At 43.0% G+C, this 26,140-nt stretch overlaps 2 protein-coding genes across 6 annotated transcripts in view; one reads left to right on the top strand and one right to left on the bottom strand.

Annotated features, from left to right (window-relative positions):
- The window catches only part of YDJC (YdjC chitooligosaccharide deacetylase homolog), a 19,050-nt gene extending 8,974 nt beyond the window's left edge, over nucleotides 1-10,076 (top strand). For 4 of the 5 annotated variants that reach the window (XM_010719959.4, XM_010719958.3, XM_085238557.1 and 1 more), the window contains 4 exons: nucleotides 5,198-5,357; nucleotides 6,198-6,297; nucleotides 6,992-7,169; nucleotides 8,656-10,076. In XM_010719959.4, the coding sequence (XP_010718261.1) occupies nucleotides 5,198-5,357; nucleotides 6,198-6,297; nucleotides 6,992-7,169; nucleotides 8,656-8,980 (763 nt within the window). In that variant the 3' untranslated portion in view covers nucleotides 8,981-10,076. The other variant, XM_085238559.1, reaches the window with a different exon arrangement.
- UBE2L3 (ubiquitin conjugating enzyme E2 L3) lies at nucleotides 10,075-26,091 on the bottom strand. The gene is made up of 4 exons (XM_085238560.1): nucleotides 25,941-26,091; nucleotides 18,906-19,001; nucleotides 15,058-15,244; nucleotides 10,075-12,814 (listed from the first exon to the last, which is right to left on the bottom strand). Exons 1-4 carry the CDS (start codon nucleotides 26,088-26,090, stop codon nucleotides 12,660-12,662), a joined length of 588 nt encoding a protein of 195 aa, XP_085094686.1. The 5' UTR covers nucleotide 26,091; the 3' UTR covers nucleotides 10,075-12,659.
- Between the last annotated feature and the right edge of the window lie 49 nt (nucleotides 26,092-26,140).

Here is a 26,140-nt window from a genome sequence, read left to right as displayed (position 1 = left end):
TATTTTGTTAATTGAAAAGGTGTCTTCATTTTTCCGTAGAAACACATATGGAGATGGCAGAAATACAGAGACCTACAGCTATTTACCACCCCTTACCAGCTCAGTTGTGACTGTTAGGACCCTTTTCCCGTTTTCTAGGTGATTATGTCCAAACACTTGAATAGTGGCAAGTTTTAGAGCACAGCTCCAGCCTTCCTGTTTTTTTTTTTTTTGTTTTTTGTTTTCCCTTCTCCTTTTCTTAAATGTTGAATCTCAGCTACACAAAAGCTGAAGCCCCCACAACAGCTGGGTACATTTAACAGAAGAATCTAACAAAACCGCATTTAATTGCTGTGTATGTTTTTCTCTTCCTTTCCCATCAACATTAATTGCAAAATGTGTGTGTAAATTGTGAATTAATTCTGACCCTCCAGTCGATGTCTGATTAATCTAGAAGTCCCTCGTACTTCTCATCACCTGCTTTATCTGACTTTTAATCACAGACAGGCAGTTCTGCTGTCAAACTGTGTTTGGATTCAGGATAGTGTGCTGAGGCCTTAAACTGGAATCCCAAATCAGATTGATTTCAGAGGGCACAGCGCTCTTTGATGATGTGGGATCATGGACAGTAGATCTTCAACTGATACAAAGGTTTAATTGAAAATAAAGGTACAGCCTTACACAATGTACAGAACCAGTTCTTAACACTACAGAGGATATGGGGTGTTTCTGTCTACAAGAATAAGTCCTTAGCAGTAACAGAGCAAGCCAAGATGGTATTTGATAGGATGCAGTTAGACAAAATACTGCTATAGGGTGAAAGTGGGCAGTGGGTATAAACAAACAAACATGCAAGTGCCCACATGGAAAAACTATTATGTGCTCTTCACATAGAGCATGGCTTGGCTTTGTTTGGATTCAGACACTTGAATATTTACTGAAGGAGGATGTCTGGATATTTATGTGAAGCCCTTAACTGCATCACTCTTGGTCTGATACCCAGTGAGGCAGTGATTTCCCAGATAAGGATACAAACAGGATGTTGAAGGTGGAATCTGTTTACCCACCAGGGAAAAGAATAAGTGCTATGCTTATCCCAGAGTATGCAGCCTTGAGCAAAGAATTGCCAAGGGTCTGGTATTAGGGAAATCACATAATTCCCACAGTCATTACAGCAGCTTCAGGGATCATAGGGACTGAACAGAGTGGCCAGTCAGGAGCCGGGGCACAGCTGCTTATGTACCAAACTCAGAAGTGTGCAACAAAGCTGGCAGTATTTTAAAGTGACTCAGTTCAGGGACACAGCCTGGGGACCCTTTACCACTGAATGCAACTGTACAAAAGCCTGTTGCCTCAGCAGAGATTTGTTCAGAGCACTCGTGTGGCAAAATAAGCAACTACTTGAAAAGGAAGCAGTTCATCTGGTCGTATTTCCTCTATTTCACAGGTGTCCAAACTTTCAGCTTGCCTGAGCTGCACTGAGTGAAGGGGAATTGTCTAGGGCCATATCTACATCGGTTGCTTCACAAGTAACGTCTCCTGATTGTATCTATGGAAACTACAAGACATATAAAGAGCAAAATAACTCTACTTTAAAGAGCAAATTCTCAGCCAAAAAGCACTCTTTTTCAACAATCACCACATCTGTGGTCAAATCTGTGCATTCTCCAGGACAGCAGGAGAGGCTTGCAAACATCTAGACTGCAGCCTCCAAAAAAGAGGTAGAAGGGTCATTGTCGCTTAAAACAACAAATAGAATTAATTTAGAGACCACCTCATAGATTTGTGTCCATATTGTTTTGTGTTGGCAGTTCTTATAGCAGAATCTGTTCCTTGAATCTCAGTGCTCATCCTTTTAAATTTTATGTTGGGTAGAACAACTAACAGTTAGATTTGATTGGCAACAAAATCTGGACAAGGCAGAATTTGTGCTGAATGTCTGAGGCAGAGGATTGGTTATGAGGGCAGACCCACCATAGCTGAACTTTGCTTCCAGTTGGCATCACATTTCTGCCAATAAAATAGCAGGTATTTTATTGCCTTTGAGAAGATCTGGACAGCTGTGAGGTATATTTGTGTAGGGGAAGTTCCCTTGACTTTTTTCCCTGCCTTTTTGTCCCCTCTCTCCTGCAACACAGCGTGCCTTACTATACTTCTTTGTACATGTACAAAGAACATGTACTTTTTACAGAAGCTACATGTCTCTGGCGAGAGACACTCCAGAGTACTCCAAAGAGCTAGTCCAGTGTATCTGATAGCAGAAGAAAGCCTGCAGGTTCAGTCTTAAAGGCCAAGCCTCAGGGCTTTGGACAGAGCATTATTGGATCCCAGTCTCCTGAGGTGCAGCCCAAGTGTTACCATAATCTTGAAGTTCTACTCTCATTTTCATCTCATTGCTCTTAGGGCTTCAGAGACTCATGCAGTGTCAGGATTGTTTGGGATGAACACTGAGCCATTGGGCATGTGGTGCTGGAAGGAGTATTGCCTGACTCTGCATCCAGAGGAAATGCACATATTTGTATACAGGAAAATGCGATCTAGAGGCAGAACCCTGCTGTGCCCACTGAGTTGTCCACCTTCTCATGTCCTTAAAGCTCTCCTGGCATGTTTGCTTCTGTGTATCTCCCATAGATCAATACTTCTTTAGAAGTTTCTCGTATGCTGTGTTTTGAGTTTTGGTTTCAGTGCCTGTATCCCAGAGCCATTAAATACTAACAGTTCCTCTTCAGATTCCTTCACACCAACAGTCACTCGAACCAGCCAAGACTAATTCCAGGAGAAAACTATTAAGATACTCAGCTGGTGTTTACCAAAGCTCTGAAACATGCTCTAATGTTACAGTCAGAGTCTCTCCTTACAGCGAGAACAGGGCCAGCTCTCTGCACTTCCACATTCTGCACATTCCCCTGCTGCAAGGCTGGTTTCAGCTCAGGCACAGGAGCAACTCTAATGCAGTGCAGCACAGTGCCTGGCTCCTCGGTGTCCCACACCTGTCAGAAGAGTTTGCCTTTTCCTGAAAATAGCATTGCTCACAGCGTTGCACAACTGGAGGTTCATTTGATGCCCTTGGGAGACAACGCTGAGGGGCCCAGCTGTTCATTTCTTGTCCTCCTGCATCACAAGAAGGCAAGTACTCAACAGAAAGTTTTCTGTCTGCTAATTCATGGTAGCACATGCATCCTTTTCTTCCAGACAGCAGTGGCTATGGTGCAAGTAGTGCTAATCAGCTGACGTAGTCAGAACTTCCCAGAAACAGGATAAAGAACCTGAGACTTCTGAAAGAATGAGTTCCCCCTCTACCTTTGGGCTCATTCAAAGTGGACAGCAGGTCATGGGAGGAAAGGGATGTCGTTCTGCTTCAGCTCTTCTCAGAGCTATCCATACCTGAGAAAGAGCAGGTGCCTAAACCATAGTCCTGGAGCACAAGACATGGAGGAGCCAGGAGGAAAGAATTTCAATCCTGCAAGGTCTTAGAACCTCAAGGAACTAACTTACCCTGGCCTGGTCCAACCCATCCACAGGGCTTTAGTTCCCAGCAACTTTGCACTCACTAACCAGCTTCAGAGCAGCAGCTTATTGGGTCAGAGAGGGTGTCTTGGAAGAAGTTTCAAAGCATCGTTTTGTCCACCCTCAGAGAATTTCAGAGGTGGTGGTAATGAAGCTCAGCACAAGCCTGAGCACTTGCAATTCCTGTTCTTGTTGTAGGAGAAACCACCACTCTGCAAAGCCTTGTGGCTTACAGGAGCTCTGTAGATAGATGAACTCTGTGTTTTTCATTTAAGCATTACAGAATGCAACTCAGTAACAGGTTGGACCCTTGTGAGTCCTTAGCAAGTCTCTACACACTTAAACCACTGATGTCCCTGTGCTAGAGTAGTGCTACTTTGTACAGCCCTGCTTGATCATCTGCAGGGTTAGACAGGAACCCGACCACTACAGGCCATTTCAGCTGCAGCCACTTCACCGGTGCTACAGTTGGAAAGATTGACAGGGCAGAAAGGCAATGGAGCATAACAGCAAAAGGACCAGCATGGATAGAGTGGTGTTACAGAGAAAAGGAAGAGTGCTCACCTGTCTCTGAAGATCTAGACTCCAGGGAAAGACTTAACAAGGGAAGGATCTTCAACCAGAGATCCTTCCCCAGTGGCACTCGGCCCTTAACTGCTGTCTAGGAGCTGCAGCCAGGCTGCGCCCCTTCCTGTCCCACAGCTGAATTGCCTTCACCTGTGCTCCCAGGGCTGAGCGGGTCCTTTCCTCAGGTGCTCAATCAGTGCTTCAGGCTGTGACTCAGTAGTTGCCATACACACCAAGTTACCCTTAAACTCGGAAAATATTCATGCTTGTAGCCTTTGCTGTTGCCATAATAGCTGCCTTAGGCACTATTTAGGTACAGCTGGATTGCACTTACGTACAACTTTGGATGAAGTTGTTGAGTAAGACTAACATCTTTTATAAAGGCAGCATTTTCAGTAGTATAAGCTTTAGAGTTTATTAATTGTTTTCTGAAAGAGTTGCAGTGGCAGAAATGCTGAGCCATGGCCTGAAGCAGTGACTGAGCGCTGGTGGGAAGGCAGGGCCAACCTAGGGGAGCTCTCTGCACTTTCACATTCCAGTCACCTGAGTGCCTGAGTGACTGGAAGGGTTGGAGCCAGGATCGACCCCTTCTCGGGTATGGTGTAAGGGTTGGCAGTGGAGGTGAGGGTATCTCACTGGAGATCCCTGCATACCTGAGGCCTTCCAAATGTAAGCAGCTTTTTTCCTTTGTTTCTGCATCCATGGCTGCTGCACTTGGGCTTGTTCTCATTTGCTGCAGCTAAAGACTTTGCTGCCCTGCTTTCCATCTTATTACAGCGTTATGGTTGCATATTTTTCTGTCAGTTGCTAGTGACTTCAGGACAGATACTGATACCATACAGTTAGTTATAGTTTTTAATACAGATATAAAATTTATTCTGAGATGTGTCATGGCTGCTCTCTCCATGTGAGCCAGGGTGAGAACACTGTTGGGGAATACCATAGGCTGGACAGGTTTGTTATCTGGAGATATTCTGCTCTGGGCTATTTTGCTTTCCTTTCTAAAAAAGAAAAGATCCAAAGATGTGTACTAGTGACCACAATAATCTGGATTAGTCCGGATCTTTCACAGAAGCCTCATGCTTTTGATGCAGTGAGGGAGGTAGAGGTGTAAAGTTTAAGAGGTATGTTATTTCTATTACAGATACAACATCCCCATAGGACTGCACGCCAACCTCTCTGAGGGCTCCCCTGTATGTGAGATGCTCAAGACAAACTCTTCTCTGCTCAGTGAAGCTGGATTTTTTCATGGGAAAATGGGATTCAGAACAGCTCTATCAAAAGGCCTCCTAAATATGTCAGAGGTAGGAGAAAGCCGCATGTGTAGCAGAAACACTAAGTCATGGCCTGAAGTGGTGACTGAGCACCTGGTGGGAAGGCAGGGGCAACCCAAAGGAGTTCAGATGTATGCAATACTCTGCAGTGCAGGACTTTGCCCCCTGCTATTATTGCTTTGCTTTCTGTCACATTGTAACATCACACACATGCAACTTGCTTTCCTGACCTAGCTCAGCCTACACTTATTCCAGCACATAATAGTTGAACATCTGTTTGTAGGTCGCATCTGTGAGCATGCTTACAGATGAATCTAGGCTGTGGTGCCTTGGCATCTGAAGTTGGCTTTCTGTGTCCTACATGTAATGCTGCTGAAGACTATGCAGTCTTTGAGAACTCACTTCTCCCTGCTTCATTAAAACATACACTAATGTGCTTGTTAACTACTTATCTGAGGAGGCAGAAGAGATATTGAAACAGATACCTGTGAAGAGCCTGGAGATCAATAAAGGGAAAATGCCAGAGAACTTCTCAGTAGACTCTGTGTCATCTTGAGAGGCTTTCATTCTCTAGGCAGATATTTGGTTTTGCACTGTTAAGCAAGGATGAGTGTGTTCTAGTGACCAAAACTGCCTTTCAAAGTAAAGGGAAATGGGTATTCAAATATCATAGCTTAAAAAAAAAATCACAGCAGCAGCATCATCCACTCAGCCAGAGCTGAAAGGAGACCTGTACTTAGGAAGGATGCCAGGCAGTCCAGCACTTTGTGCCTTTCAGTGCCAAATCAAGTACTAGCAAGCAAGGTCTCCAACACCCACCTTGTATCCTCCTGCTCTCAGCCTTTTCTTTAATTCTTTTCTGCTGTGTAGGTGAAGCAGGAGCTAAAGGCCCAGGTGGATCTGTTCCATGAGCTAACAGGCCACCTACCTCCTCACATGGATGGACACCAGCACATTCACGTTCTCCCAAGTAAGCAAACAGTCCTTTTCTTTCCAGCACTAAGCAGATGAGAAGCCCCACTCTTGCCGTGGCTCCCTGGGCAATAAACCTTATAGGATTTGTGTAAGGCTCTACAGTTGCAGTTGTGTTCCCACCTTGGACAAGTTAGCCTCTGAGATTGAAGATCGGGTGCTACAAAAGCTGTCCTGTTGGTTGTATTTCTATTTCAAACTTTATCTGTGATTTCAGCTTGTTTTTCATATGTATATCATAGGCAAGTACCAGTGTCTCAGTTTTCCAACTAAGATCATTGTTTGTACAGAGATGGAAAACTTGGCAAAAAAAAAAAAATCAGTACTTCCCTGTGTTAACAGCTGACTCAAGAAATATGGCAGGGACTTGGTGAAGAATGTGTTCCCAACAGTACAGCCACCTCAGGTGCACTTCAGGACAAGACTCCCAACCTCAGAAATGGTTACTGGACTAAGCACTCAGTGCTGAAGGGGAGACAAGGCACATACAGCAGATGTTGAATGAGTAATGCTTTCAGGTATTTCCACTTCAAAAGGGGGCTTTGATCCAGATGAACAAAACCATTCCAGCAGAAAAGCCAAATGAAGTTTTATATTTAAAACACTGAAGGAAAAAGATATCTGTGCTAACAGCTTTCAGGGGATGTGAGTTGGTTATCTAATTCCTGACTAAAGTTTCTTTTTATTTACAGAGGTCAGGCATGTATTTGCAGAGGTGTTAGAGGAATATGGGATTGAATACACTCGTGTCCCAATAGAGCCAGGCCTTCATAACTGTGACTGGATTGAGCCATCCCTGATGGACTTCTATGTGGGAGTAGAAGAAGATTCTCTGAACACTGTGGATGTGTTTACAAAGCATGGAATAAGGTAAGACAGGCATAACTCATTCTTTTTGGAGTGAAACTTTAAGATGTTATCAGTTCCCGATGAGAAATATCTCTTCCAATTTCTCTTTCCAATTTGGGGCTTACAAGGAATTCTGCAAGAGTACAGAAGCTCTGGAGACACTATGGGTTACTGTGCAGATTTGTTTGGAAAGAGATGACTCACTTTTCATGTGAAATGGATTGTTCTTCTCAGGGTGTTTCTCAACCTTTCATTCTCTTACCATTTCAGATGCCAGAGTAATGCCACTTGATTAGAAGCGTTAGATGTGCTTCAAGCACTGGAACTTTAGTTGTAAGATTTAGGGAATGTTTTCGAAAGATAACTTTTTACATCCTTGACTTGTGAAGAAAGAGTTTTAAGTAGCAGGAAATAAGCTAATTAAGAGTCACTATTTGTTATGGGGAAGCAAGAAGATCATAGGGCGTACAGTGCCAGAGCAAGTGATCACTGCTTTAAAGCAAACAGTCTTGTCAGAGTCCTGTGAGTCTTAGTTTTACAGATGAAAAACTCTTCAGCTGAGATCCGCGCACTCGCCTGCCCTTGGATGATGTTACTTTTCCTTGTTTTCTTGCTTGACTGAAAAGTATTGCCTTCTTGGCTTTTACATGAAGTCGTGTATTGATATAAGCTGGATGGCAGTATTGCTTGCTCTCAACTAGCAGAAGGCCAGCATGGCACTGTGCTCTTTCTGTGCAGAGCACTCAGACTGTACTAGGACAGCCTATTTCTGAGAAAGCAAAGGGCACAGAGTGAGAAATTGGGAGAAATGAGCTAACCTTTCAGGGAAGCTTTGTGCCAGGGGCAGTGCAGGAGAATTTGATGGAAATCTTGCATGCTCCAAGGATCCCCATGCCACCCCAGGGACCATGCTTTGGTACTGCAGAGAAACTACTGCTCCAGGACCCTCTTGCTGCCCTCAGGATGGAACTCATATGGCTGCTAAGGGAGCTGTGCCTTTATACCTGTTGTGGCAACACCCTGACAAGTGGAAGTCTGTGGCTGTCTCTTGCATGGAAATGCTGCAGTGGGCTGCACTCCACCTCTTCTGCTGCTGCTGAGAGTGAGGAGGAATCGATTGCTACTAAACAAACGTAACTTTTACGTAGGCTTTTATTTGGCCTACTATGTTAGTTGATAGCAGCATTTCTCAGTTACAGCTCTGTTTGTCCCTTCACTGCTAATAATGTGCACCTGTAAGCTCTCAGATGCCACACAATTCCAGTGCCGTGACAGCATACATTATCAGAGTAATAACATAAATGTTGGTATCGGGGCTGTGCTGGGACTTTCTGCCAGACTGAAGAGCTGATGTTCTAAACAGTATCTTGATTTTGACAAGGAATGAAAGAGCATTATTGTCTTGTAGTTATGGTTTTACTTTTGATTCCTCATCCACTGGGCATAACACACTTTTGTCTAACTACCTCGTTAACATTAATATCTGTGTTCCCACCTCTGGCTACAGGTGGCCAGACATTTATGTAGGTTTGAGTACCATGGGCAAGAACATGTCTGTGAGTGCCATCCAGAATGCCATAGACACCGCCATTGTGGAGTTCACATCCAAGGTGCCTGCACACCCAGTGCCACAGCACAGGACAGTAACAATTGAACTGATGGTGCACCCAGGGTACCCAAGCCTCCCTCCCATCGGTGGCTGTGGAGAAGGACCAGATGATTTCTCTCAGTCCTGGGAGCGCCTGCATGAACTCCAGACATTAATCAAGCCGGAGCTGCAGAGCCATTACAAAACAAGGAACATTCAGCTTTGTTCATTCAAAGATCTGTAAATATACGTATATACATCCCTATCTTTGTACTTCAAGGATACACAGTTGCTAATGTCCCCATAAGTCCCCATAAGCCAGACCACCGTTGCCAGCCTTTGTAATACCTCCCAGCACAGCTGACAGGAGCTGCCAGTGGCCTGGAAGTCGCATGAAGCCTTATGTGAAAGTTGGAGCAGTTTGTGAGCAATGACGGGCAAGTTCCTGGGGGCATCTTTGTGTGCTGGTCTGGGGAGCTGTGTGATCCACCACTCCTGTGCGCCTGAGGCAATGTTTGCTCTGTACGAACACAAAAGATCACCGAGGACACTTGGTAAAATGTTTTCTCAGGCTCTTTCCTAGTTATCGTAACAGAGCTGATTTGACATGGGACAATTTTTTTTATCTTGCCACACTGTGCCCGTGCTGTGCAGAACAGCCGAGTCCTCACAGGAGCAGTGTGAGCAGCGCCCTCAGTGCTGCAGTTCGGCTCACCGCCGTCTGAGGGCGGAGTTTACGCGGTGCGGAAACGAAACGCGGAAGACAGCAGCCCTCAGAGCTGCGGCAGGTGCCTGAAGTGCCAGAGCGCGGCTGGACACACGAGTGCCACCTAGTGCCCTCACACGTGCAGTGCAGCCGATGCGCCAATGCTGAAGCTCAGCCTTTTCTGCAGTGTGACCGTGACATTATGGGTATTTTTAAACTCTAATTTAAACACAATAATTGGCGACTTTGCTCTGTTCACAACCATTAGGATGTAACATAGCTTGTGTGATTTTCTCCTAGCTGAACATGGAAATGAACACAACAACAGTCTTACCTGAGCAGACGTTGTTAAGAAAGGTATTTTATAAATACTCCGTTGTCAGATGAACAGAACTGAAACCCAATTTTTAAATTAAAACGAGTTCTAAATGTGGCTACTGAAAGACTGCTAAATAAGGAACCCTTCCCTTGCACGGAACGCACAGAGGAGGTTTCTCAGGGGCTCTATGAGCTCCACGTTCACCATGGAGTTGAAATTAAAAGCGCGCACAGACTGCTGTGATAAACAACGCTGTACAAGGATAGCCGAGGAACAAACATGAAATCTCTTTGAAAATAAAACCATGCCACAATACCTTTGAGAGCAATTTTTATTAGGGTAGCAGAATGGAATTGCAGAAAGCCTATACCAGTGTTCGTGGGTGTAGTTGCACCAGTATGTTTTTATTTTGGATTTTCAACTGCATGTTTAGAATTCAGCATGGCTTAGGGAACCAGAGAGCACAAGAGCTTGATTTCCTGAGTTAACAAAGGATTTGATTTTTTTGCACCTCAGACTTCAACCACACAATACAGTATTTGATCTTTATCTTCCTTTTAGAGGGCCACCTGCAAACAAAAGCCATCACTTATGTTACACACTTCATGATTAAAAACTGAGCTCTGAAAAACACACAAAGAAAACTGATGGTAATGCTCATCTTCTATGTGATCTTTACAAATGAAATGAGAACAGCTAGCATACAGCACTGCTACAGACCTCTACAAATCAGCTGAAGCTCCTTCAGTTACACAGCTCTTCCAGTTTCCTTACAGTGGCATCCAAGCCACACTGAAATAAATGCAGTCTTTAACCTGAGAGGCTTACAACCAGAAAGTATATTGTTTAGTAGTAATGATGGCAGCAAACTAGTGCTACAGTTGTTTTAAATAATAATAAAAATAATGCAAATTTAAAGAACGTTTCAATTGTGAACAGACATGATCAAAAAGTACAGTGACTCGGCTGATGCGGAAGTTACACACTTCAATTCAACAGATAATTTGGCATTATTTTATTACGAATCTGAGTGAGTGTGAAGAAAACAAAATCAGTACCAACTTTCTGCAACCAAAGACAAAGATGTGAAAAATTTGGTAATAGTGCTCTCACAAGCCAGGAAACACTTAGGGAAGGTAAGTTTCCGTAAATAAGGTGAATGTGGTTTAACTTCATTTACCTGCCAAAGAATCCGTCTAAGAACACTTAACATGAAATTTCTTAGCTCCCTAACTAATAAAAAAAAATTACTTTCAACAGAGGTGAGGTACTGGGCTGTCATTGTTCACACTAAATCCAAAATAAAAGCCAGATAAGAAGGGCAAATGAAGGAATAGTAAATATACATTAAAAACCAGGAGCCCTACAGCTTAATGCACTACTTCTGCAAGGTTGCAAAGGTAGAGGCTGTATTAAAACTGAATCTAGGAGCACAGACAACCATCCAGATGTGAGGGATTTTCTAATTCAAGTTCTTGCAAATCAAAGTGATGATATGTACTCCCAGCTACCTATGGATTTCTGGAAATCTGTTTACTCAGTAACATACTCAGGTTCTACAGGTGGGGAAGGCAGTTTGATTGTATGGCAGTTTGATTGGAGCTACAATCACACTTCAGACTTAGGACACGCAGGCAGAAGAAAAGCAATAGAGACACAGTAAAGGGTGCCCAATTCTGAACAGAAAGGGCATCCTTCAGCATGCGTGGCTGCGCCTGGAGCAAAGGGAAAACAGCTCTGCCCAAGTCAGAACAGTAAGGTGAAGTAGTCATTAAACGATCTAACGTGTACTTTTAAAACATAGGAACAGTAGCAGTGAAGTGTATTCAGTTTATTGCTTAATCCTACTCTTGTACTATTTTCAGTAATAACTGTACAGCAACTGGGAAGGAAGTGGCGTGAGTGCCATTCCCTAGAACATATATCATATGCATTTGGATGAAAAAAATCTCACTAGCAGTGCTAACATTTAGTATTTGAAATTAATTCATTTCTAGAATACCAACTTTTTCACTCAATACCAGTTTATTGTTTTGGTGTATCTCTTGGTCCGCAATTTCTGAAACTTCTAAACTGGTCTCTCACTGTTGTTCTGTTCACGTTATCCAAGCCAACTTATGCTAACTTTTATTAAGAATAGAAGTGAAAGGAGTTTGGAATCACATTTTACTACTACTTCTTTTCCAGCATTTTCCAAAAGCAGGACATAAGCCATATTCTAATTCAATAACGCAGACAAGAAACTGGATTTCCCCATTTAATAAACATTTTGTGGTAACATCAGCCAGATTTACATAAGACCTGGACATTTCTGATTGTAGTTGGGTTGTTTTTTTATAACGTTACAAACTGAAGTTAAGGGGAACTTGCAGCAAGTCCCACAGAGCACAGTGCAATGTTTGAAGAGAAGAGTAAACAAAACTGCCAAACACTCAATCATTTTCTGCCAGAAGTGGGATATTTTTTCTAAGACATCAGTTTGAGGAGGGGCAAAAATTCAATGGTGAATTAAAATGAACTCAGGATAGTGGTAACTGCAAGGAGAAGTAAGAAATGACAGCCACAACCTTTTCAATTTAAGGGCAGAATATAAGTCTAAGATATTTTTGATAAATTCTGACAAAAAAAAAAAAAAGGAAACAGCATACTTTAAAGTATATTGAAGCAGTGATTTTTAAACAAAGAAAGCAGAACTAGAACATCTTAAATTTTTAATTCCTCCTTTACAGGTTACCTAGCCCACTTTTGATTAAGAAAACTGTAGAAAGTTAGTAACAGCCACAAGTTAACACCAAAAGGTGGCACTTGTCAATTTTCCATAGAGTCCTGCTTTACGGGATGTCTCAAATGCACTGCTCCGATCTTCTATCATACGTTGCTGACATCAGCTGTGTCAGATTAGTCCACTGGTCGCTTTTCACCATATTTCTTTGTAAACTCTTCAGCATTCTTACAGAATTTTTTACGGTCCTTAGAGTATTCTTCAGCTAGGTCAGCCCGCAGGGGATGCTCAGGCTGTGGATCATTCACCAGTGCTATGAGGGACTGGATTACTGTCAAAAGAAGTAAGAACACTGTCAGAGACTAAGATTGTTAATTTAAAGGAAAAAAAAATGATATATCAAAATATAAGAAAAATTTCCCAATAAAAAAAATAACTTAAACTGCGTTTAAATATATCCCAATAAATCTTGTTTCTTTTCAAGAGCAGAGTAAGATACCACATCAGTAAGCTATAGCAATATGCCAACGCGTAGTTCAATGACAGCAAAGACATCAGGAAATCACATCTGTAAACAAAACCAACTACCTGTGAGTAAAGACCAAAATGCACAATGCAGTATTTTCCCAAGCACTGAGCACCCTGCCCTCCTTATGGCTGAGCAAGGACTTTCACAGACAGCTTCACCTATAATGCATCAAGTGAAGAGAGCCCCAGAATTTCTATCACAGAACATTTTTCCCCTAATACCTCTCACAATAAATTAAGTAATTCAGTTATAATTTGATCTACTTTTGGAAACCATTTTTTTCAGCTTTATTTTTCTGTGACTGACTTCCCCTATAAGTAGGGAACAACTCTTGACATTTTGAACTACCAAATGTTTTTAGTATAGAGGCAGTACAGTAAGAACTGTAAGGTGCTTTTCATACCACTGTTCACAGCTGTATGGGAACTGTTGAGTCGCAGCCTGAAGCACTGATTGAGCACCTGGGGAAAGGACCCGCTCAGCCCTGGGAGCACAGGTGAAGGCAATTCAGCTGTGGGACAGGAAGGGGCACAGCCTGGCTGCAGCTCCTAGACAGCAGTTGAGGGCCGAGTGCCACTGGGGAAGGATCTCTGGTTGGAGATTCCTCCTTTGTGGAGTCTTTCCTGTGAACTGAGATCTTCAGAGATGGGCGAGCATCTTTTCCTTTGAAATACCATCCTATCTGCACTGGTCCCTTTGCTGTTACACTCCTGTATCTCCTCTCCACCGCATTGATCTTTCTGTAACAGTTGCCATTTAATCAGCATTCCCATACCACTTTCAACAGAAACTATTCTCACAAGTGTACTTTGCATTTACACAGCCAGTCTTTTATGCCACCATGAAACTTACTGCTGTTTTTCCTTATGTACACATTCTTATGACCAGTAATGGTAGCTTGGTTACAATCATCATGAGTTCTCAAATCCACCTACTGAAGTATATACAGAACTCAGCAAGTCTACAGACAGCGAAAACACCAAAGATGCATTTCCCTGAACAGCAAAGTTAATAGTTTTCTACTTGAGGTAATGGACTCTCCAGAGCAATATAAAGCAGCACCCTATGGTTTTTCAAAACAAGAATACCAAAAGCTGTTAACTTTGTGCCATTACTACAGCCAGCGACCTCCTGAACTCACACAAAGTGCTGACAGCCACAACAGAACGTGAGAAGCCAGGGTTTGTTTTCAGTCTGCCACCTCCCAGTTTAACTGGATTCTCCCTAGTTTTGCAGTGTAAGTGCTTACAATGCTTATCACCCTGGAAGATGCTAGAATATCACGGGAGCTTCTTTCAGAGCGCAGTCTTCTCACTCTTTTCTACCTTTACCTGAAAGGAAGGGGGGCCAAGTAGGAACATTTCTTACCATGACCTTTAAACTGTAACAAACTAATACAGCCCGTAACAATGCCTTTTCACTCAGTAAAGCCTCTTTATGTACAGTAATAAACATTTAACATCAAGTTTATCGTTACCTGCCAGAAAATGTGAAAATTTCCCCCTAACTACTAGGAGCAACGAGAGGCAAGACATTTCATGCTCTCAAGTCTGACAGAGAACCTAATGAGACTTCCTTAAAATACTTAAATTTTTATCCAAAGACACTCCACTTGCCTCACAGCAGTGATCTTTTAATAGCTAAAAGTTAATCTGTGTCATGATTTTGCTTTTTCTTTAAGCAAACAAGCCAAACATATATATAGTTACTGTTTAAAAAGAAACATACAGTAACACCAACATAAATTTTTTTCCTCCATTTTGGATTTAAATATACCAAGGACACAACCTTAATGAACTCTTCAGCCATTAAGAGTTGGTTTCCTGGAGGTGGAAATGCCACAAGTCAGTGTCATTACTTTATGTTCTAATGACATTCCAAGAGAGCTGCATGCTTTACTCACAACATGTATTCTTGAGGCAAACCTTAGGAAAATGAATAAACCAGAAAAGCAGTGACCGGCTAACAAGCTAAAAGGCTGTTTGCTTCAAACACACAACGCAAAGTCTCTTAATACTCTTTTTTTCCTCCACAAGGAGTCCTACCTTGGTCAGTTTTGGTTGCTGGCTTCCAGTTTTCAGCACTAATTACTGGCAGACAAACCTGCCCCTTTTCATCGATGTTAGGGTGATAGATCTTTGTTTTAAATGTAATCTTAGGAGGTTTGAATGGATATTCTGCTGGAAAGTTGATTTCGATTCTGAAGGCTCCTTTGTCATATGGAGGATTGTCCTGCAACGAGATGACAGAACATAAGGAATCTAGCATTCTGTAACACACCAACTAAAAGCATGTTCAGGCTTCCGTCTACTAAATGACCTCTTTTAAAGGCACTTTTTCCAAACACATTCCTACATCTATGAACATCAAAACTAATGTGCTAACGAAGAGGCAATACAACCTCCATCACCTTTCTGTTTCACCATGGAAAAGGCAGGCTATTGCTGTTCTGAAGCTGGCTGACATTGCTGCTAGTAGGAAAGCAACCAATCCCATTTACTCCATGCTCAGAGATCTAACAAGTATTTTTATTCCCGCATTTATCAGTATTTTGAAATACACTGTAAACCCTTTCTGATACACAAACAGGAAACCTCATGAGGATATCTGTTTCTCTAAACCTGCTTATTTTGTATCTCACACAACATGGTGGTTCAAACAGCAAAGCAGTTTGATTTGTCACATTCCCATAAGCATTCTGAGAACCCTTTTGTGCTGACTGCATAAAAATCTGCTGAGCATTAATTTGTACTAAAGATAGATATCCACTGCATCTGCTGATGAGAACATTCTGAATTCGTATGCAGTTTTAGCACCCACTGCTATCAGATCATTTTTGATGGAGTACAATGAGAGAACTGTGAAGTAGGCAAAGATTTTCGACCGCTGCTACTACTTCAAATGCTAACTGCAGAAGAAAGGCAGGAAAAAAGCTACTGCTACGTTTAAAGATGATGAAAATGACATTCTGTAAGTAATAATAACCAGGACAAAATACATTCCCAAACACTTGAAGAATTAGTGTTTCCAGTTTGCGTTAAGTATAATTATTCTGCATTACCTATCAGGCCATTTCCTTCATTCAATTCCACTCCAGAGGTTAAAAAACTTTTACAAATACTTAGGGTTGGGGAACACTCTTTTAAGATGCTATTCAACACATAACATTCAATTTTGTTTTTATCCATATAGGGAAGTCTGGTTGCGTGCTTCTAAGAAGTGACATATGATTTTTTGAGTCAAGGGAAGAAATAACTCGAGTAGCTTAAGACCCTTTTTACTTAAGCAATCCTAGAAGCTTTTCAAGTTTAACAAATAACTTTCTGGCTGTACTGGCAATTTACATTAATGCCCTCTTCTCACATTGTTCGCTTTGTTCTTATCTCCATCACCTGCTAGAACGTGTGAGGACGTTCAGTGAAATGCTACAGGATCAGACCTGGCTTAAGATACACATTTTCTGCTTGACTCTCAGAACAGTTTTTCACCATAACTCACCAATAAATTTTAACTAAAAATGTACGTAAAGCAGTTGCTCATCTTTTCAAGAGACAGAAAACAGAATATTCAAGAAATTCATTTCCAGTAATTTGTTACACTTATACTGACAAGGTAGACAGTCTGAATTACAAATGCTGAAATACAGATAGCTAACACTTGACTTGCATTCATCTGACGTATTTTTATTCCGCAGAAGTTTATCAGAAGTGTTTGCTACGGACAAAGTGAAATAAAATTCAGTGTAAACCAGCAGCACCTTTTACAACAGCCAGGAGCCTCATACTGGCATTCAAAAAAAAAAAAAAATCAAACGGTGCTTTTTCAACATACAGAACTTTAGCTATACCCTATTCTGCAATTTAGAACGGGAAAACGTGTCGAAAAACCACCTTCAACAGGGTTCTCAATTGAACAAACACTAAAAACAAAATACGATGCATAAAGGTTCTCATAGCACTCCTGCACAAACACTGTCAAAATACTAACCTTCATATCTTTAATATTTTAATTAAGAAGCAAACCAAAATACTGCCTAGTTACAGAGTTTAATAATCAATAACTGATTACTAATGGCACTGTACTTGTATCTCAAACTCTCAACAAGAACAAAACTGGGAACAGCATGTAAAACTTCAGAACTTGGGAAAATACCTAGAAACCACCACTACAACCAAAACCAGCACACCTCACTTGTATCCAGTTTATATTTGATATTTTCAAGCCTTTTATCCCAGCTAAAAAAAAAACCCAAATTATGCTTCAGAAGAAGCATCGTTTATAGCATTTCCTCACAACAGTAATCTATACTACTCTTCAAAACAGCTATGACACAAATATTAACTGCTCTAATAAGCAGATTTCATAACAAAATTCCCTCTTGGCCTTAAATCCTTACTGGTGTAGTTATTTCCCTTGCAATAAGTAGACGTTGTACCCTACATATTTCTAACTGTTGTACCCTACATATTTCTAACTTTAGCAGCAGCAAACATTCTGGTGCTTTGCTTTATTAGCCATGTTTACCACCCGTACACCACTTCGAAGTATTGCCAAAAGCTAACCTGGCACAACGAACCACGTGTATTGGAGTGGCTTGCAAAGCACCGTTTCTCAGTTATGTCAGATTTTAGCACCAAATCCTGCTTACTTTATTAGGAAGAGTAGACTCAACCACTCGAGGGAATTGCTCACAGAACGCGAGTAAATTAAATCTGTTCTACAGCACTTCAAGATCAAAGGCCTCGCAAAGATCTTAGCAGAGATGACACGACCCAAGTCTGTGAATGGCCTTCAGCTGTGAAAGCGAAAGCAGTGCCAAAATAAAATGCTTCAGCTTCTTTTGAAATAATTTACATTGGTCAGGAGACCTTTTAGGTAGCACCAAGGAAAAGAAGAAGCAAAGACCCAGACTTAAAAGTAGCTGATATAATAAATGAACGTGAGCCGCAGCAGTGCAAACTAAAGGAAGGTGAAGAGCCATGCAACCAAGGAATTTAACATACTAGATTCCTGCTATCCCCTTCGTAACAAGTCCCTCTCTATTTGACCAATACAGTGGTCATTTACTTCTATTATTATTATTCTAATACTGCTAATAGAAGTATTCTACTTCTGCTTTTAAACAGCAGCATTAGTGTTTCTGGAAGCAATTAATGCCTAAGGACTTTCTTTTAAAGAGCTCACTTGTAGAAATCCAAACCTTTTCCCTGCAGACTTTTTCCAACATTTAATTTTCTCCCTAGAAATGAATAATTTACAAACTAAACACCCCAAACTAACCAAAACCACCAGAAAACAACAGGCACCGAAATCTACTGAGGAGTGAATAAACTATTTCATAACTCAGGCATTCTCCTACGATGATGTAAATTTTATACTTTCAGCTTGAGATAAACTACAGAACTCAGCTGCTTCCCCTTTCCAGAACCTTTCCCAAGCAACCCAGTGCCATCACTGGGTCTGCAGCCTTTCCAGAGCAGCCATTTGCTGGATCAGACCCAGTTACACAGCATTCAGCCAGGTATTCAGAGTTGTCTAAAGCCCCTATCAATTACACATAGATTTTTCTTCACACTGCTTACAACAAACACCTACTAACATTATCAGGCACTAATAAAACCACGCAAGACATTCACATGAAGTGAAAAGAAAAATTACAATATTTGCCTGCAGCTATATGAGAAGTCTAAGAGGGCCAAGAATTAAATCCATTAGCACCCTTCACTGCCCAGAAAGCAACAACTCTGAGAGCCAACTTCCCTAAAATGAAGAAATCTTGTCAATGTACAAAAGCTATCTAATAGTTGCTAACAGCAATGCTCAACTGGGGATTTATGGTAAAAAAATGATTATGTTTTAAAGCTCATTAAAATAAGGAACGTTCCATACTCACAGGAACAATAAGTCCTTGCCAGGTCAATAAATTAGCTTCATCAACCTGGATATTACGGAAGTTTTTCATTCCACATTTGCGGATTTCTTCAAGCTCCTGGAAAACAAGCAGAGTAAGTCAACAGTTAATAGTGACACGAGGCACAACGCTCAGCTCTGTTTCAGCAAACGCCTGGAGGTCAGCGTGAGCTCCTCTAACATTAAAGAAGCCTGAGGCTTCAGTGGCAGCAACCCACAGAAAGCAAAGCGTTGTCCTTGTGAGAAGTAAAATCCTGAGACAAGCTGTTCAAAAAGGGTTTTGATGTCACAAATATACAATAATACTTTGTTAATAAGATTATTATGTATATAAAATAGGACTCACCCAAATGAAAACCAGTGATTTGGAAGAATTAGTTCATAATAGTTTTAAAAACTTATCAAGTCACTGAACAGACCAATTCTCTCGGCTGCAAACCAATAAATTCCCGCAACATCAACTTAAATGATGCAAACGCTAATGGATATCTCAGCAATACTCATCTGATCTAGATCAATAACTTGAGCTGTTACAGCTCTACCTTCGTTTCATTCATCAGAGCTTACAGCATTTACTAAGATGCCACTCTCTCTGAAACAAGAAGGAATACAAACAAGGTATCTTTCTATACCCATCAATCACCAGTAAAATTATCTTTTCTTGGTTAGTGATGTAGGCATCACCAAAGAAGTACTTATGCTATTTTTATATTAAAATGACTCTAAGCCCTACTGCAGCAGCTGTTTCCCTGAGTATTTATTTCATCAGGAAGCCGTAAGACCAAAAAAAAAAAAAAAAAGCAAAACCTCAAGGCTCCACCTTTTCCCACAATAATGACAGCCCTTCAAGAGTTTTATCTGCACAGACAATGTAACTGAACTCAAATTCAAGCCTCCTGCCATGAAACGTAAAACTTTCCCTGTGGTTCCAAGTCTGAAGCACATGACTGCGTGCCCACACACACTGGGAAAAAGCACTGCTGAGGTGCACGCTGCCAGCACACAGATCTCCACTGGAGACAACCACATTTGCAAACCTGGGCAGGAGACTACGATTAAACACCAACTTCCAGCACAGGAATGCTGGAATGCATTCGAGCTGCTGAGTGCTGAAGGCACAGAGCACCTGCTTGGAAAGCAGGGAGCAGCTCAGGCCCCTCCTGCAGCTGTTCTAAGGATGGAGCTCTCCACACACACAACTGCCACATCCAAAAAGCAGCTGTCCCACAAGGGATAAATCCCATTCCACACCAGATACAACGCACCGGTCACCAGGAACAAATCAGGCTAAGTTTACCACTATGCATGAATAAACATGCAACACAAATACCTTGCCTCTAAAAGAGAAAAACCTGAGTTCAATGTTTTAAGTATACTGACTGGAAAATTACTATTATTAAGCTAATAAAACGATAGAATGTCTTTGCACTAGCGGAAAATGAAATATCTGTATTTCATAAGCAGATGCAGGTTAAAAAATGAATTATTACTTAAGAAATGCAATCAAGTAGGGCACTGATCATTATAAAATTGTAATAAGAACTGCACAAAAGGAAAAAAAATCCAAGCAAGTAAACAAATTGTTCCCTATTTTTTTTTGTCAAGTCCATCATATGGCAGAAGGAATTAAACAGCCTGGAAGACAATACAGGGAAGAGCCAGCAGAAACTCTGTCCATCTTCTTTCAAAATGACACGTGGAGCAATCCTGGAGTTCACTCCCGTAGTGACAGAAGCAGCCAATGACTGCAGTGTGTCAGGCCCAGACTCTGTGCCTCCTTCCCTGCTGCCGTGGGTCCTGCAGGAGCAACACGTAACCAAAAGGGGAACAGGAGGATAAAGCAGGCAGTCCTTTTCCTCATGTGGAGATATGACTCACCTGAATAACTTGCTTAAGACAGGTGCCAATTTATCCTAGCAGGGGCTTTTCTTATCCTAGAAGCATATTTGCAATGTATTACTCTTATTTCTAAATAGTATTTTTAGTGTTTTTATGTCTAATTCACCAGGAGTGATAGGAGATTAAGCACTCAGGAGTAAAAAGGGGTGGGAACTCACAATAAAGACTAAATAACCTCAGAACTACAGCAGCAGACAACTCAAGGATATAGTCATAGTTAGAAGTGAACGAACTACTAAATGTCACCAGACGGCATTAGATTAGAAGTTAATGCTTCACTGATGAGAGCTAAGCTTAAAGGGTCAGAAACTACTTCATGGGGTATAAGAATATAGTCTGGATGTTTATTTTAAATTAAATCCTAATAGTCTAGGCAGGCAGTGAATAGAATAATTCCTCTTCTGTCCTCCACCCCTTTGTCAAGCACCATCATTAAAGGCGCACAGAAGCAGCACAACCAAAGGTTAGAATGCTGCAGAAGAGTTTAAGCCATCTTTAACTTCCCACTGCTATCAGCACCGCACACAACCTGGCTGCTTTGCTCCCCCACTTACAGAGGTGTTTGCTCGTTTCTCCCTCCGGACGTCGCCGCAGCGTGGGTGCGTTCAGACAACATTCTGCCCAGCACGTGGGAAGGAGAAAGCCTTGTTCCAGGGGTGACGTCCGGCCTTTGGGAAGAGCGCTGGCAGCAGGCCTGCATGCACCTGCTACCTTTCTCATATATAGCCAATACATAAAGTTTCAGTTTTTGGCTTTCAACAGCACAAGTGATTGTATGCTATTGAAAATCAAGTGATTGAAATAGAAAATGAAGTGACATCACCTTAAAATCATAGAATGCCTTGGGTTGGAAGAGACCCTAGAGACCATTGAGTAAAATCTACTTGCCTTTTAGAAGAAAGCTGAAATACCAGATTCACACTTAGATCCATAGATTATAGTAACTTTTAGAACTCCCAGCTCCTCAAAATTCACTGAAGGCTAAAACAAAAAAAAAAAAAAAAACAAAGCCACCAACCACCAGGTGTCCAGCACAATCCTGGAACTGTTTTGCTTACACATCTTTGAAGTGTGGGGACTTGGCTAAAAAGAAACAAACTGGATAGGAAAATGCAGTGAAGACTGAAATGGTTAAGTTCATTGACTTCAGGAAGTTCTGCATTAAGCTGCAGATGCTATTAAATTCATAAAGGAAAACAAAGGTCTACTGAAATGACTGCACGCTTTGCTTACCTAACATTTACAATTTGTTTATCTGTTCATACATTACCTAAAAGATGTGTGACAAAGCTAAATAGGCTCCAAGACACCGATAAGGAGCTCCAACTTGACTCTCTGAATCTCGCATACTGCTGAGAAATGCTAAAAACAAAGAAACAAAACAAACAAAACCAAAAAAGAAAACAAACCAGATTCCAGCTCGTTTAGGAGCTGTTACAGAGTTTCTGAAACCAAGAGGCTGCGACACTGCAGTTCCATATGCTCACATGCTTTTTTATTTATTAATTCTACTTTTTGACAAAATGTTTACATCTGGTTTTTATTCAGAAGTGTTCTCTTACAGTTTTGATTATAAACCTTTTTCTCAATTTTCATTTTCGAAGAAGGAATCAGTGCTCTCACTCACATGCGAACAACCACGAGGCACAAGGCCTTCCATCCCTTATTACTGAGAAGCGGTGCTTGGACACACAGAGTTGCTTCCAACACCTTTCCTGGGACGGCTTTGCTGTTCAGGAGATTGCAGCACTCTGCAGGCCACCTGCAGCAGGGCAGCCCTGGGTTTTACCACTGAGTTCAATGGTGGCATATATGTCTGACTATGCAATCATGGAGGCAGATTGAGAACAGAGATTTAAAGAATCACTACCTACTCTTTAAATCTGTTTTCAATTCTTAATGCTATAAATACTTGTAACACCTAAAAGCCAGGAAGCAAAAGCACAGACCTCAGCTAGATCATACTGCAGATGAGCACTGGAGGAAGTAGCTGCAGACCCACGACAGCTCAGCCCCACCTGAAAGCGAGTGCTGTCTGTGCCTGAGCACCACACACTGCTGACACAAGTGGGTACCGTGACAGTCAGCACCCCGACAGCCTCCCCTTTGCAGCTATGCTCTGCCTCCCCACAGATCATTCAACTCCAGAAAACAGCTTGTTTCATGTTAGTGAGTGGAAATTGCAAGCTCTTCAGTGAAATCTCTCACGTCTCCTGCAGACGTACTGCCCATCGTGTGTGTTTGGGGAAAAGTTGCTTCTCACGAGAAACAGTCACGAAGCAAAGCAGCTCCCCAAAAGCAAAGAATGAGCTGCTTTCTTAAACTGAACTATGCTGCGTTTGCCCTGTTCTCAATCCCATCCTACAAGGGATAACCCATAACAACACACCCTCGGTGCAGGCTGCCTTATTCCCACCTCTCATATTCCACAAACAGTGGAGATCCGACAGCTGTGGCTCTTTGAAGAGGCGTAACGGTGGCTCAGAGATCAAAACTCCACCTCAAATGCTGCTGTAGCACAATTCATTAGCTAAGAACATTTCACATTTTTACTAACCTGGGTGTACTCCCGGAAAGACTTGAACAAACAGAAGAGAAAACAGTTAGACCAGACCATCACATAAAGCCCTGCTAAGAGAGGCCATAAATTAGGGCCTTGGCCTAAGATAGGCCATTTGCACACAGAGTGCAATAACAAGGCAATCTTAAGCACGTTATAACCTGACTTAAATGTTAAAACTGAACTGTATGATAGCAAAGTTTCAGTGCTTCTTTCACGAGGAGGTTTGCAAACTGAAGAGTCCACAATCTGAAAAGGAAACCCACTTCCACCTGAAAGGTGGCAACTACAATAACATCTCCATTGTCTGTAGGCAGGCTGCATGTTATTATGAATCAACTTCACCCAGTCTCTGTGGCATCGTGACTCATGAGTGACTATGATATGTGACACGTACTCAGGAAAGATTACAGCACTTCAAAATGTTGGCAAGACCTTACGGAAATGGAAATGCCTTTATTTTATGTGACCTATAAAAGATTCATTCTCAGCTAGCAAAGACAAAGTTGATGTTCAGCCCCCCAAAGAAGAGAACTAATTGGGTTGGAAGAGATCAACCCAATTAAAGCTTATTGTACCTTATTATTAGCTTGGTTAGTTTTTTTTTGTTTGTTTGTTTTGGATAGAGTGACACATAGAATCACCCATCATCCTATGGCCCTGAGAAAGGAATCCCACAGGCTCTTCCATAGAGCAAAATTCTGACAGTGAAAGACTTGCGATCAGTGAATTTCCACTTTATAACCTAAACAGCAGTATCAGGCTGGTATATGCGAGTTATAAGAACTCTGGTCCGTTCCTACCCAGATGAATGGCAAACTTAAAGCACAACAGGCTGATCCGATGCCACAAAACGAACAAATGAAGCTGCTTGTTGAACAGCCTGTACAAGTTCTGCGATAAAGCGTCTCACAGCTGTTGGAGTTGCATAAAAAAAAAAGCACATGACGTGCACAGTCCATAAACAGAAGGCAATAAAAATGAAAGTAAAAACGTAAGAGGGAAGTTATCAATGTCTTCTTCCTTCCTGCACCACTCCCTCTGAAAAGAAACTGCCGCTGTTTTTCTAGAAAAGGTCACATCGTCAAAACCATTTCTATGGTATTTCATGGAAGACCAAGGCACTGTATGATGCTTTAGGAGCACAGGGGACTGCGTGAGGGGCTGAAAAGCACAAGGGCTCTGTAAATTTAAGGACAAACTTTCTTGCCACTCACATTTTCACGTTCTGCACTAAATAGTTTGACATTGAGTTAGATATTTTTCCTCTAAGAAAAAAATATTGATGTGCTTTTGAACAACAGAGCAGGCATTAAAGCCGACTTGCAAGAAGCTACACCTATCCTATCTGAAGGAAAGAACCTAATTCAAATACAAAGCAGCAGATGTGCTGATGTCTCTCCAACTCTGATCAAAAAATAACAGCTACCAGAAACAAAATAAAAACCAAACTCCTCAGGAGCCTTCAGTAGAACCAAGGCCTCACGCTTGCTGATCTAATACATATCTGAATGACTCTGCATGTAATATATTTACTACTTAATTTTTGATGCCTACACGGCACAATTAAAGTGACAAAATGAGTCTTGCGAAAGCAATGCTGAGCTATGGGTTTCCTCAAAAGCGACTGCTCACATGCACATGGATGCGATCAGCCATGGAAACGTAACCTCAAACAACCTACAGCCCCCTGCAGAACCCCAACCCTAGCGGGGGCTCACAACCTTAAGGGCACCTCTAGATCTGCTATTGAAGGAGAAGGTTGACAGCATAGTTATGTACCAATTTTCACCCCAAACGGTATTTTAAACTAAACGCACAGTCTTCGTGGAAACTCACACTCAAGGCTGTCCGCACATAAGAATCTCCCTCTGTCTCACTACATTGCAGTGAAGACAAAACCGTCACCGCGCCCGGGGTGAGCGAGGCAACTTCTGAACCCGGGCCGATGCTTCACCTCGATAAGCCTCTGACTCACGCGGGCGCGGCGGTCCCCAACCCAAACTGCGGCGCCGAACCCCCCACCCCCATCCCCCCCACTGCGGGGGCAGCGGAACCCCCCGGCCGAGGGACGCAGAGGGCTCGGGCCGCTCCCGCTCTCCCCTGCCCGGCCGAGCGCGGCCCGCCGGAGCCCGGCCGTCACACCGCCCCGGGGATGGGCCGGGCGCGGGGCGTCCCGGCCGCGCCGTTTCCTTCCCCCTCAGCCCTTCCTCTTTGCTTAGTCACCGCGGGAGCCCCCCGAGGGAGGGGGCCGACCCGCTCCGCACGGCCTCGCGGCGCCCTCCGAACCCCTCCCGGGCCGCCCCGCGCGGAGAGCGGCGGCCGAGGCGCGCTGCCCGAGCGCGGCGCGGGGCCGGGAAGGCGGCGCGGCCCCTCACGGCCGAGGCCCAAGCGCCGACCGCTCCCGCACGGCCGCTCCGGGCCGGAGACGGGAAGGGGCCGCTCGAGCGGCCCGCGGCGGGGGGAGGCGAGAAGCCCGGTCCCGTAGGAGCGCCGAGGGCGATGGGGAGGCGGGGGCCGCCCGTCCCGCGGCCCTTCCCGACGCGGCGCCGCTGTTACCTTCATCAGCCTCCTGCTGGCCGCCATCTTGGCTCTGCTGCCGCCGCCCCACAATGCATGGCGGCGGGCAGGGCGCTCGGCGCCGCGCTTCCTGCGGCGGGCGGGGCGGAGGGCGGGGCGAGCGCGGGCACGGCCGCGGGCTTCGCCCATTGTCCGGGCACGAGCGGGGCCGTGCGTTCTCGGAGCGCTCCTTGGAAGAG

This window comes from Meleagris gallopavo, chromosome 17 (assembly GCF_905368555.1).
Source record: "Meleagris gallopavo chromosome 17, MGAL_WU_HG_1.1, whole genome shotgun sequence".
NCBI classification, from domain to species: Eukaryota; Metazoa; Chordata; class Aves; order Galliformes; family Phasianidae; genus Meleagris; species Meleagris gallopavo.
This window is presented reverse-complemented; position numbering and strand designations above follow the sequence as displayed.